This window comes from Arvicanthis niloticus, chromosome X (genome assembly GCF_011762505.2).
Source record: "Arvicanthis niloticus isolate mArvNil1 chromosome X, mArvNil1.pat.X, whole genome shotgun sequence".
In the NCBI taxonomy this organism is placed as follows: Eukaryota; Metazoa; Chordata; class Mammalia; order Rodentia; family Muridae; genus Arvicanthis; species Arvicanthis niloticus.
In genome coordinates, this window is record NC_047679.1 from 48,473,921 (window position 1) to 48,487,632 (window position 13,712).

The 13,712-nt window shown below is 48.3% G+C and overlaps 1 protein-coding gene across 1 annotated transcript; it reads left to right on the forward strand.

Annotated features, from left to right (window-relative positions):
- Positions 1–10,280: 10,280 nt before the first annotated feature.
- Supt20hl2 (SUPT20H like 2) lies at positions 10,281–13,137 on the forward strand. The gene is made up of 3 exons (XM_076918982.1): positions 10,281–10,288; positions 10,362–12,566; positions 12,654–13,137. Exons 1-3 carry the CDS (start codon positions 10,281–10,283, stop codon positions 13,135–13,137), a joined length of 2,697 nt encoding a protein of 898 aa, XP_076775097.1.
- Positions 13,138–13,712: the final 575 nt, after the last annotated feature.

Below are 13,712 nucleotides of genomic sequence, written 5' to 3' on the forward strand. Positions count from 1 at the left end.
CCTTTCCCAGGCCACGGGATTAGTTAGATGGAGTCTTGCCCTAAGGTTACCACTCCATTTATTTCATTCAACATCCGGCTATATTTAAAGCGTCTCATCTTTGAGACACTTGAGCACAGGTCTTAGCTCCAACATTTAATTTGTGGGTTCTCTTTTTCTCCTTAAACTGTACATTTTGTACTTCTCTTTGCCATGCTCACTCCTTTTCATTGTAGGTCTGCATAAGAGTGAGCACTTCTAACCATGGGAAGCAGTCGATACTAGTCTGTCTTGAAATCTCCTTTGCCTAAACTCTTCAATATAGCCTCCAGCACACTTTTAGGACAAGGACAAAAAGCAGCAATATTCTTTGCCAAAATATCACAAAAATGGTCTTGAAGCCAGCCAATAATATTCTTCTCCTCTGAAATCTCTTGAGCTGGTCCCCTATAGTCCACATCACCCTCAGCACTAATATCTTCCACGCTCCTGCTAGGATGCCACTAATCCCTGCTAAAAGTGTGCAACTGATTTTCTAGTTAAAGTCCCAAAGTCTTCCTTATTCTTCCAGCAAACAGCATGGTCAGGCCTATGAGAGCAATGTCCCAGTGCCTGGTAGCAACTTCTGTCTAAGTCAGTGTTCTATTGCTGGGAAGAGACACGATGACTAAGGAAACCCGTATAAGGGAAAGCATTTAACTGGGGTCTTGCTTACAGCTTTAGAGGGTTAGTCCATGCTTATCATGACAGGAAGCATGGAGACAGGCAGGCAGGCAGGCAAAGAGAGTGAGAGAGACTGTCTTGGAATGGGCTTTTGAAACCTCAAAGTGCGCCTCCTCTAACAAAGACACACCTCCTAATCTTTCCCAAACAGTTCTACTAACTGGAGGCCAAGCAGTCAAACACACAAGCTTATGGGGGTCAGTCTCATTTAAGCCACCACAGAAGCCTAAAAGCTTCTATGTATCATTTTAACTTAAAGAGAAGGACAACGTCTATATTCTGAGGAATCACACCGAAATGATTCCGTTTCCAGCAGGGTTCTCAAGGCCGTTACCATTTCCTTCTCAGAGGTCCTGTTTTTTCTGGTCTTTCTACTGCTTTCCTTTCCAGCGTCTCTGTCAACTTCTCTGCCCTCAAGTTACACATTACACTCTGCCTCCCTTCCCTGTAAGTATACCAAAGACAGGCATGAGCCCACGGTGAAAGACGAGGTCGTATAAATTTAGACTTAGATATGAACTGCGACGAGCTGTTCTCTAGTTCCACCCAGCTTTGTAGAACAGTGGCTACTAGTCACGGAGAGCTAACCATACTGCCTCCTTCTATGACTTAGTTCTGAGTCTGCTATCATCTCTGTTTTGCAAGAGAGGAAATTGACTCAGAAAAGTTGTAAAGTTCAGCAAAGCTCACACAATTAGAGCAAATCTAGGAATGTGAAACAGGTCTGTCTACTCTCAGAGCCTGAGTCCCTGTCACAGAAGTCTTCTTTTTATGTTTGTTTTGTATCTTTCAAAGACACTGTACCCCTCACTGATTTGTTTCAAAAATTTTGGTCTCCAAAACAAGGCATTTATCAAATCAAATCAGATAGATGATACTAGGCATTCTGGAACAGCTGAGTCCTATCTCTTTGAATCATCTCAGACAATGAAGTAGCCCTCACTTACTAGACAGAAATAGTCTAGTATAGGCAGAAGCAAGTGGCGAGCCAGTGAACTGTGGATGACAGGAGACAGGCCACTTCCATCTCTCAGCTCTGCCCATGATATAAACTGTGCATTTGTCAGTTGGTCTGAGTGTTTCATGCCTTCCAAACTTCATGGGCTGAAACCTACTCCTGGGGTGATGGTATTAAGATATGGGGCTTTCGGGAGGTACTTATCTCATGAGGGCATCATCTTAGAGATCAGGATTACTGTCCCTCAGAGAGAGGATCTTGTTTGCCCCTTCTTCCTTTGGAAGAAATAGCTAATAGGTTTCAGAACTGTGAGAAATAAAGTCCTATTGTTTATAAAAGAACTCATCGAAGGCATTTTGGGGGGGGGTGGGGACAGAGTAGCCTGAATGGATTAAGAAACCAGTGCTGCTATAATAAATTACCACAAATGCAGTGATTTAAACCAAAACAAATTGATTATTTCCAGTTATGGAGATTAGAGTCTGAAATAGAGTCCACTAATCAAAACACAACAGTGTTGACAAGGCTCTATTCTGTCCTGTATGTGCTAGAGGAAAATCTGTTTAGACTCTCCAGCATTTAGAGGCCATCTGCACTCCTTGACCCATAGCACCGCCTTCCATTTTTCAAAGCCAACAGCATAGCCTCCTCAAATGTCTTTCTTTCTCTCTCTCTCTCACACACACACACTCTCCTATCTCCCTTGTTTTTCCAAAATAAGGGCCCTTGTGAATCCATTTAGCCAATCTAAAAAATATATATATATAAGGATAGTTTTGTGTCACCTTAGCACAAGTTAGAGTAATTTTTGGCAGAGGGAACCTCAATTGAGAAAATGCCTGACCAGAATGGCCTCTGGGCAAGCGTGTGATGCATTTTTTGATTGGTGTAGGAGGACCCAGACCTATGGGCAGTGCCACCCTTGGGTTGGTGGTCCTGAGTTGTACAATGAAGGCTGTGCAAGCCATGAGGAGCAAGCCAGTAAGCAGCATTCCTCCATGTATCAACTCCTGCCTCCAGGTTCCTGCTCTGATTCCCTCAGTGTTGGACTGTGACCTGAGAGTTGTAAACTGAAATAAACCCTTTCCTCCCCAGGTTGCTTTTGGCCAGAATGTCTTTTTTTAAAACAGTTTTAAAACTCTGTTTTTAAGATTTATTTATTTATCTTATGTATGTGACACACGAGAAGAGGGCATTGGATCCTCATTACAGATGGTTGTGAGCCACCATGTGGTTGCTGGGAATTGGACTCAGGACCTCTTGAAGAGCAAGCAATCAGTGCTCTTAACCACTAAACCATCTCTCAAGCCCTGGCCATGATGTCTTATCACAGCAGTAGATGCCAAACTAAGACAACCCTCATCTTAAGTCTCATACTTACTTATGTCTAAGAAGTCTTCCCATTGAAAGGTGTTTTAGCTAGTTTTATGTCAACTTGATACAAGCTAAGGTCATCTGAAAGGAAGTAGTCTCAATTGAGAAAATGTCTCTATAAGATTCAGTTGTAATGCAGGCTGGACCTAGGCCTTCCCACACATATGTAGCAGGTGTGCAGCTTGGTCTTTATGTGGGTCCCCAACAACTAGAACTGGAGCTATCCCTAAAGCTGTTGCTTGCCTGTGGATCCTGTTCCCCTTAACTGGGCTACCCTGTCTGGCCTCAGTGGGAGAGGATGTGCCTAGCCCTGCAGTGACTTGATTGCAGGTGGTGGTAGTGATGGTGGATAATATGGTGGGGGGGGACTCCCCCTTCTCAGAGGAGAAGGGGAGGGGGAATGAGAAAGATCTGTGTGAGAGGGTACTGGGAGGAGAGGAGGGACTGACATTAGGATGTAAAGTGAATAAAAAATAAATTAATGAAAAATTAAAAATAAAAGACTCAGCTGTAAGGTATTTATTTAATTAGTGACTGATGTGGGAGGGCCTAGCCCATTATGGGTGGTGCTATCCCTGGGCTGATGGTCCTGGTTTCTATAGCAAAGCAGGCTGAGCAAATCATAAGGAGCAAGCCAGTAAGTGGCACCCATTCTAGGCCTCTGCATCAGCTCCTGCCCTGTTTGAGTTCCTGTCCTGACTTCCTTTGATGGTGAACAGCAATATGGAGTGTAAGCCAAATAAACCCTTTCCTTCCAAAGGTGATTTTGGTCATAATATTTCTTTTTTCTTTTTAAAAATATAATTGAATTTTTTTTTTGTTTTCAATTCATCCCAACTGCAGTCCCCACCCCCTCCACTCTTCCCAGTCCCTGAACCCTGCGCCTCCCGTTTTCACCACATGCCCTGCCCTTTCATTTCCTTTCAGCAAAGAGCAGGGCACCGTGGATATTGCTGGTCATGGTATTTCATCACAATAAGCCTAAGCCAGAAAGTTATATATTCACAGGTTTTGAGAATTAGGAGGTAGACTTCTTCAAGGGTCATGATTCTGCTTCTCATGGGATTTTGCTCATATGGAAGTAATTGTACTATGCTTGAAATAACTAGTAGTGAACAAAGAAAATAGCACTCCTTGTTCTGCTTGAAGCCTAATAGATGTCACTGTGCTCTAACCACTTTATGGTCTTGACCTCTCTTCTCCATAAAGAGTTATATGTATCAGTTGTATATGATAATAACACCAGAAGCCACTTTATCTCTTAAGCTAGCAACTTCATGTCAAACTTCTCTCTTCTTGTTTTCAACTCCGATAATCAGTTTTGAAGTCTTGTTCAATCAGCCTGAGGAAGGACTCAAGTACTTCTTTAACATGGTCTCTAACACTGACCTCATCGGTTGCCACTGGAATCTTGTAATCTTTTCCTGTTTTCTGCCATGGATCTCACTCCACTTCAGTCCATTGCCCTCTCTGTTTCTAGAGTTCCCATGCTGAAGAAAGCTCTCTTTCCCTCTTCCAACTGTTCATTAGTTCTTTAGTTAGGGTTAAGTGCTCCAAAGTCTCTTTCCCTGGACATTGTCCAGTTGTGGGCTTCTGTATTAATTCTCATCTACTCCAAAAAGAAGCCTCTCTGGAGAGGGTTGATACTGATGCACACTCTCACTAGAAAAGTTAGGAATCATTTTGTTGCTATGTTTCTTTAGCAGAATAACAGTACTGGCCTTTCCCCTGAGCCCATGACATACCTAGTCTCAGACTCTTGACCTCATTAACTATGTCAAGTATGGTTTCTATGTCATAGAACAGGCCTTTACTGTTAGTTGTCTTTCCTCATATTTCCCATTATCCTGCTTTCCCATCCTATTGCCCATTTAATCCCCCATTCTAGTTTTTCTTTATCTTTTCATAACACTGTATTATATTTCTTCTTCCTTGGAAGACCCCACCCTTACTAGCTACTTAACCTCTGTGGTTATTTGGATTAAAAATACACGTCTAAAGCTTAAAAGTAACATTCACATATAAGAGAAAACATTCAATATTTGTCTTTCTGGAACTAGGTTACCTCACTCAGGATGATTGTTTCTAAGTCCATCCATTTATTTCATGAAGACTTCATAATTTCATTTTTTTAAATTTTTATTGGATATCTGTTTACATTTCAGATGTGATCCACTTTCCCCATTTCCCCCTCACCCAGAAATCCCCATCCCATCGCCCCTCCTCCTGCTTCTATGAGGATGAGCCCCCACCTACCCCCTCCCATCTCCCCACCCACTATTTCCCCCACACTTGGGTGTCCAGCCTTCACTGGACCAAGGACTTCCTCACCCACCTATGCCTGACACTGTCATCCTCCCCTACATATACAGCTGGAGCCATGGGTCCCTCCCTATGTGATCCCAGGCTGGTAGTTTAGACCCTGGAGAGCTGTGGTTGGTTGGTATTGTTGCGCTCCTCATGGGGCCACAAACCCTTTCAGCTCCTTCAGTCTTCTCTCTCACTCCTCCATTGGGAACCTCATGATCAGATCAATGGTTAGCTGTGAGCATCCACCTCTAAATATGTCAGACTCTGGCAGACCTCTAAGGAGACAGCTATATCAGGCTCCTGTCAGCATGAACTTTCTGGCATCCACATCAGTGTCTACCTTTGGTGACTGCACATGGGATGGATACCCAGGTGGGACAGTCTCCAGACGACCCCTCCTTCAGTTTCTGTCCCACACTTTGTCTCCATATTTGCTCCCATGAGTATTTTGTTACTCCTTCTAAGAAGGACCGAAGCACCCATACTATGGTCTTCCTTCTTCATGAGCTTCATGTGGTCTGAGTTGTATCTTGGGTATTGTGAGCTTTTGGGCTAATATCCACTTATCAGTGAGTGCATACCCATACCATGTGTGTTCTTTTGTGATTAGGTTACCTCACTCAGGATGATATTTTCTAGTTCCACCCATTTACCTAAGAATTTCTCAAATTCATTGTTTTTAATAGCTGAGTAATATTCCATTGTGTAAATAAATGTACCACATTTTCTGTATCCATTCCTCTGTTGAAGGACATCTGGGTTCTTTCCAGCTTCTGAGAAGCACCTAAAGAAATGTTCAACATCCTTAGTCATCATGGAAATGCAAATCAAAACAACCCTGAGATTCCACTTCATACCAGTCAGAATGGCCAAGATCAAAAACTCAGGTGATAGTAGATGCTGGCGAGGATGTGGAGAAAGAGGAACACTCCTCCACTGTTGGTGGGATTGCAAGCTGGTAGAACCACTCTGGAAATCAGTCTGGTGGTTCCTCAGAAAATTGTACATAGCATTACCTGAGGACTCAGCTATACCACTCCTGGGCATATACCCAGAAGATGCTCCAACATATAACAAGAACACATGTTCCATTATGTTCATAGCAGCCTTAATTATAATAGCCAGAAGTTTATTTTTAACAGCAGAATAATATTCCGCTGTGTAGATATACCATATTTTCATTATTCAGTCATCATTTGGTGGACATCTGTACTGTTTCCAATTTCTGTGTATTATGAACAGAGTCACAATGAATGTGAATGTGTAAGTGTCTCTGTAATAGGATACAGAGTCCTTAATTATGGTAAATCAATTTTCAGCTTTTTAAGGAACTACCAGGCTGATTTCCATGGTGGCAGTACCAGTTTGTACTCCCACCAGTAATGAATATAACCTTTCTTGGCCTCCTCACCAGCATGTGCTGTCATTTGTTTTATTGATAAACATAAAACATTAGCCATAAAAAATCCAGTTATTTGAAAAATATTTTTTTAAGATTTAAAAACTTCTTAATAAAAGACCTTTAAATCCAATGGAATAGAATGTATCCAGTTGAGTGGAGTGGATATGTTCTAGGTACATTTTATTTGTGTATGAATTACCTAAGACTGTATGATTTTTTATAAAAAGATGTTTATGTAAGGCCATCTGTACTTTAAAAGTCTCAGGAACTTATCTTGGATTCTTGTCATTACATGTCTTACTGTGAATATGTTTCATCACTCTACGTAAATTGAAACATTAGAGAATCTTTCAAATACCTGTCCCAAAAAGACTGGCAACAACAGGACTAGAAAGGGATTAGAAAACAAAAGTAGTCAAAGAATCATACTACTTCAAACCTTCATCAAAACCAAAAAAAAGCTGAAATGCATAAAGAAACACAAAATAGGTAGTTATGAATAGAAACACCATGTTATGTGTTCAACTATATAAAAACCCTGGGGAACTTACGTGTTCAACTATATAAAAACCCTGGGGAACTAACCGAAGAACAAAATAAAGCACTGCAATGCTCACATTAAATATACAGCATCCCTGTGGTTGTAAGGGCTACCAAAGTGAACTTTCTTGGATGAGCTGAGATGGGTACCAGGCACAACTAAAACATCTGTGATAAGAGATTCCAGGCATGGTTCAATTCCTTTATTTATTTTTTATTTTATTTTATTTTATTTTAAGACAGGGTCTCACTATGTAGCCCTGGTTGTCCTGGGCTACCACTCTACAGACCAAGCTGGCTTCAAAGTCACAGAGAATCTTCTGCCTCTGCCTCCTGAGAGCTGAGATTAATGGCGTGTGCGCCAAAACAGCTTGCTATAGTTCAGTTCTTAACGGTCCTATTAAAACCTAGCAAAGGCCTGTGGCCTTTATGGCAGTTGTGGCCCAGTTAAAATTGTTGTCTTTTTGAAATCTTAACCAAAAGGTCGCTGGTGGTTGTTGCTTGTGTGCACTTCGGTGGGGTATGTATACCTGCAGCGGAAGTGCAGCTCCCTCCCGCCCCCCAACCGGAAAGGAAGTGGGACTTTGCCGAGGAACCCTGACATGTGACCCCGCCTCGCAGTGAGAAGCTTGAGGCTTGGGCCTGTGGCAGCCGTTGGTCGCTTCGCTTCGCTGTGGAGCAGCGTCAGTTACACCGACAGGTACCGATGGGTTTTTTTAGAAATTCTTAAGAAATTGGTGTCTTTTTCAGTTTCTTGGGCGGTTTTTAATCTCTGTGAGGTGGGGGGCTCTGTGGTGTCTACCGGATGCCGGCGTCAACGCCTGTTACGGTCTCTGGCCTAGGCCTCTAGAATTGTTACTACAGCCGCTTGGACGGGCCGTGAGGCCCACGGGCTCTTGGGGCACGGTGGGCATCGAGCCGTGAGGCCCACGGGCTCTTGGGGCACGGTGGGCATCGAGCCGTGAGGCCCACGGGCTGTTGGGGCACGGTGGGCATCGAGCCGTGAGGCCCACGGGCTCTTGGGACAGGGTGGGCATCGAGCCGTGAGGCCCACGGGCTCTTGGGACAGGGTGGGCATCGAGCCGTGAGGCCCACGGGCTCTTGGGGCACGGTGGGCATCGAGCCGTGAGGCCCACGGGCTCTTGGGACAGGGTGGGCATCGAGCCGTGAGGCCCACGGGCTCTTGGGGCACGGTGGGCATCGAGCCGTGAGGCCCACGGGCTCTTGGGGCACGGTGGGCATCGAGCCGTGAGGCCCACGGGCTCTTGGGACAGGGTGGGCATCGAGCCGTGAGGCCCACGGGCTCTTGGGGCACGGTGGGCATCGAGCCGTGAGGCCCACGGGCTCTTGGGACAGGGTGGGCATCGAGCCGTGAGGCCCACGGGCTCTTGGGACAGGGTGGGCATCGAGCCGTGAGGCCCACGGGCTGTTGGGGCAGGGTGGGCATCGAGCCGTGAGGCCCACGGGCTCTTGGGGCACGGTGGGCATCGAGCCGTGAGGCCCACGGGCTCTTGGGACAGGGTGGGCATCGAGCCGTGAGGCCCACGGGCTCTTGGGGCACGGTGGGCATCGAGCCGTGAGGCCCACGGGCTCTTGGGGCACGGTGGGCATCGAGCCGTGAGGCCCACGGGCTCTTGGGACAGGGTGGGCATCGAGCCGTGAGGCCCACGGGCTCTTGGGGCACGGTGGGCATCGAGCCGTGAGGCCCACGGGCTCTTGGGGCACGGTGGGCATCGAGCCGTGAGGCCCACGGGCTCTTGGGGCACGGTGGGCATCGAGCCGTGAGGCCCACGGGCTCTTGGGGCACGGTGGGCATCGAGCCGTGAGGCCCACGGGCTCTTGGGGCACGGTGGGCATCGAGCCGTGAGGCCCACGGGCTCTTGGGGCACGGTGGGCATCGAGCCGTGAGGCCCACGGGCTCTTGGGGCACGGTGGGCATCGAGCCGTGAGGCCCACGGGCTCTTGGGGCACGGTGGGCATCGAGCCGTGAGGCCCACGGGCTCTTGGGGCACGGTGGGCATCGAGCCGTGAGGCCCACGGGCTGTTGGGGCAGGGTGGGCATCGAGCCGTGAGGCCCACGGGCTCTTGGGACAGGGTGGGCATCGAGCCGTGAGGCCCACGGGCTCTTGGGACAGGGTGGGCATCGAGCCGTGAGGCCCACGGGCTCTTGGGGCACGGTGGGCATCGAGCCGTGAGGCCCACGGGCTCTTGGGGCACGGTGGGCATCGAGCCGTGAGGCCCACGGGCTCTTGGGGCACGGTGGGCATCGAGCCGTGAGGCCCACGGGCTCTTGGGGCACGGTGGGCATCGAGCCGTGAGGCCCACGGGCTCTTGGGACAGGGTGGGCATCGAGCCGTGAGGCCCACGGGCTGTTGGGGCAGGGTGGGCATCGAGCCGTGAGGCCCACGGGCTCTTGGGACAGGGTGGGCATCGAGCCGTGAGGCCCACGGGCTCTTGGGACAGGGTGGGCATCGAGCCGTGAGGCCCACGGGCTCTTGGGACAGGGTGGGCATCGAGCCGTGAGGCCCACGGGCTCTTGGGACAGGGTGGGCATCGAACCGCGGGCAGGGCGCGAGGCCCATGGGCTCTTGGGGCAGGGTGGGCATCGAACCGTAAGGCCCATGGGCTCTTGGGACAGGGCGGGCATCGAGCCACCCACAAGGCATGAGGCCCACGGGCTGTTGGGGCAGGGTGGGCATCGAGCCGCGGACAGGGGCGAGGCCCATGGGCTGTTGGGGCAGGGTGGGCATTGAGCTGTGAGGCCCATGGGCTCTTGGGACAGGGTGGGCATCGAGCCGCGGACAGGGGCGAGGCCCATGGGCTGTTGGGGCAGGGTGGGCATCGAGCCGCGGACAGGGCCTGAGGCCTATGGGCTCTTGGGGCAGGGTGGGCATCGATCCATGGGCATGGCTTGATCCTCACAGGCTCTTGGCACAGGGTGGCAATTAGTTTGGGAGGTGGCTCTCTTGGTGTTCACATTTAAGTATGGTTATGATGGGGTTGTAAACTGATGAGTATACAATGGTCGTTATTTCCACCTCTTTGCCAACAGGGCCTGTTTTTCTTTTCTTTCAGGGACCTGACTGTTAAGATGGAACTAGCTGAGGCTTTGGAGCAGACAGATGATATTATTGAGACTGTCCAGCGTGAGCCTCCTCCAGCCAGACCCGTGCCTAGTGAAGAAAAATCTCTTCATGAAAAACTGTACGACATTTATGTTGAAGAATGTGAAAAAGAGCCAGAGGTAGAGGGACTTAGAAGCAATGTCAACTTGCTAGAGAAGCTTCTGAGAAGAGAGGCGCTGCCATGTTTAGTGGTCAACCTGTACCCAGGAAATCAGGGCTATTCTCTCATGCTGAAGGACAAAAGTGGGGAGCTTATCGAGTCCTTTCCAGTGCCTTATTTAGGACAGAAGCTGCTTGAGTACTTGGACGCTGAAGAGTTACCTTCTTTTCTGATTGATGTCCTGGAAAAGTCTCCTGTGAATGTTTTTCACCATGGATGTGTCATAGCAGAAATCCGAGACTACAGGCAATTCAGTGACGTCCAACCTCCTGGGGAGCTTAGTGCAGCGCCTGCTGTGTCATCTGATGTGTCTTCTGCTGCATCATCTGCTGAGACATCTGCTGCTGCTCTGTCATCTGCTGTGCCGTCTACTACATCGCCTTCTGCTTACCAAACTCGGCATATTCTCTTACGGCCCACGATGCAGAGTCTAGTAAGCGATGTAGAGTCCATTACAAGTGATAACCCTCAGTGGACTGAGGAAGAAAAACTTGAGCTTGAGAGCCAACTGATTTTAGCTACAGCTGAGCCACTGTGTCTGGATCCCTCTGTTACTGTCGCCTGCACAGCCAACAGACTGCTGTTTAGTGAGCAGAGGCTGATGACAGACTCTATGAGACAATGCTACACAAGTCATGAGTGGCCTTTTCTGGAGCTGGAGGAAGAACAGTATATATGTACAACTCCTCCTGATGTTTCAACAATGGTCGCTTGCAGAAAACAAGCAGAAACAAAAACAGGTGACCAATATGATCTGAAGATTGCTGAAGCAGGAAAGTGTGTAGACACATGGAAGCAGAGACCCTGTGAATTAGAGGCCCCCGGAGAAGTGGATGTGCATAAATATGCTAGAGGGAAGCAAGCCATGCCCTGTGATGATGCAGAGTCAACAGCCTGGTTACCTCCTGAGGTAAAATATGATTATCCACTTGAGTCTGAAGAGAGCAGTCAGCCATGGGAAGCAAAGCCCAGTACGAGTACAGCACAGTCCCTTAGTGACCCATTTTTCTCTCCTGAAGTAAGACCACCAACAGAGGGCAGATGCGATAACCAGATGTATCTTCCCCATGTTGCCCCAAGTGTTCATTCACAAGGTTCTGTAGCTGAGGAAAGAATTGAGCCTGGGAAGGCAATGGGTGTAGGCCAGGGGTCTGTCCAGAGCACAGCTGAATGTCTAGGCAAAATGCTGCAGGGGTCTACTGAGTCCAGCCATCTTGGCCAGCCCTCCCTGGGGAAGAAGGCCACATCCCATTCAGTGTCATCTCCTGCCTTGGAGATGAGCATTAAGTCCCCTGCTCCATTGCTCACACAGCCCTCCACCTCAGGACAGGGTTCATCAGTAGTCAGTCCTCCCTCAGTATCAATCAGAGGTAGGAAACTTCCAAGACTTGCTCCTTCTCCTAGATCAGCTGGCCTGGTTCAGCAAACCTTTTGGGGAGTGAGCAGTGTTAACACCCTCCCTTCAGCAGCCCAGTCCTCTGCCAGCTCAACAGAGAGCAATCCAGCCACCCAGGGCCCCAGCAGAAGCACTGGCCAAAATGTTATCAGTTTGCTTGGCCTAGCACAGAGAGGCCCTGTTTTGATGAGTAGTCCATCCCAGGTGCTGAGCTTCACCACTGGTGCCCCAGCATCTACAGAAACCTCTTCTAGAGGATTTCTGCCTCCTAGAAGTCAGATGCTCAGCACCCAGGCCAGAGCACCACAGCACTCAGTGCAGACATCTATGAAATTAATTGTAAAAAATACCTCAGGCCCCGTAACTGTTAGGCTTCCACCTGGCTCTCTTATTTTGCAACCAGAGACACAAGCACAGCGGCAGCAGCCATGGCTGCAGCCACAGCAACCGCAGCAGCAGCCATGGCTGCAGCTACATCAACCACAGCAGCATCCATGGCTGCAGCTACAGGAACCACAGCAGCAGCCATGGCTGCAGCCACATCAACCACAGCAGCAGCCATGGCTGCAGCCACATCAACCACAGCAGCATCCATGGCTGCAGCTACATCAACCACAGCAGCATCCATGGCTGCAGCTACAGGAACCACAGCAGCAGCCATGGCTGCAGCTACAGGAACCACAGCAGCAGCCGCCGCAGCCATGGCAGTATTTACAGCCAGAGCTGCAGAGGCAGAAGCAGTCAAAGCCTTTGTATGTATTGATTCCAAGACAGCATCAGCCACCTAGGGCTCCTGTCCCTCCACAGCCAGTGCCACCATCTTACCCAGAGAGGTCTAACATTCAGCAGTGGGCACTGTCAGCTCAGCAGAGTGGTTTCTTTAACCTTGCTGAGGCTTCGGGGGTTCGCCAGCCTCAGACAACTGTGCTATATCAGCTAGGCTCCACCCAGCAGAGTCATGGGCATAATCTTCCTTCACAGAGCTTCCAGTACCCTGCTGCCCAGGTAGAACAGCTGCAGGCTAGAGGCCAGAATGTGCAGCTGAGATTTGTGCCACATAGAGTGGCTATTCCCAGAGCAGCCATTCCGCAGAGTCATCAGGGACACACAGCAGGTGGCCAGTACAGTGGTACAGGGAGGGGAGGACCACCAACTGCCCCAGAGTCTTAAGTCTTGCCTACTCTCCCTCCCTCAAAATGTGCATCAGTATTGAGCTAAATCAATTTTCAGTTTTTACTTCAATTTTTGGTGTTTTTAATGTGCCAATGTTTTATAGTTTAAAAATAAAATAAAGTACAATACTACAGTTTTACATAGAACTCAGGAAGGAATTTTTTAGACTAGTGCTATTTTATTTGCTATTTTTTATTGTTGATAAAGTCAAGTTTATTGTAATGTCCTGATGTGAATCCACATCTAAACTAGGTTAATTTTAGGGTTTTTTTCCAGATTGACATTTCTCTAATTGTTAATATTGCAGCAGTATACTTTAATAATTTAGAGGCTTATTTGTAAATTGTGATTAAAATATGCATCTTGCTATTTTAACTATTTTTTGAGGGAGCAAGGGAGGAGAATATCTTCCTCAATGACTTTTTTTGAGACAGGGTTTCTCTCAGTAGCCCTGGCTACCCTGGAACTCACTAAATAGACCAGGCTGGCCTCAAAGTCACATAGACCCACCTGCTGCCTCTGCCTCCTGAGTGCTGGCATTAAAGGTGGGTACCACCAACCCTTGCCCTGTA

Bases quoted from the DNA above. Each gene is read 5' to 3' on its own strand.
- Supt20hl2 (XM_076918982.1), top strand. The intron at 12,567-12,653 runs GCAGCTACATCA...GGAACCACAGCA, and splicing joins CCACAGCAGCATCCATGGCT to GCAGCCGCCGCAGCCATGGC.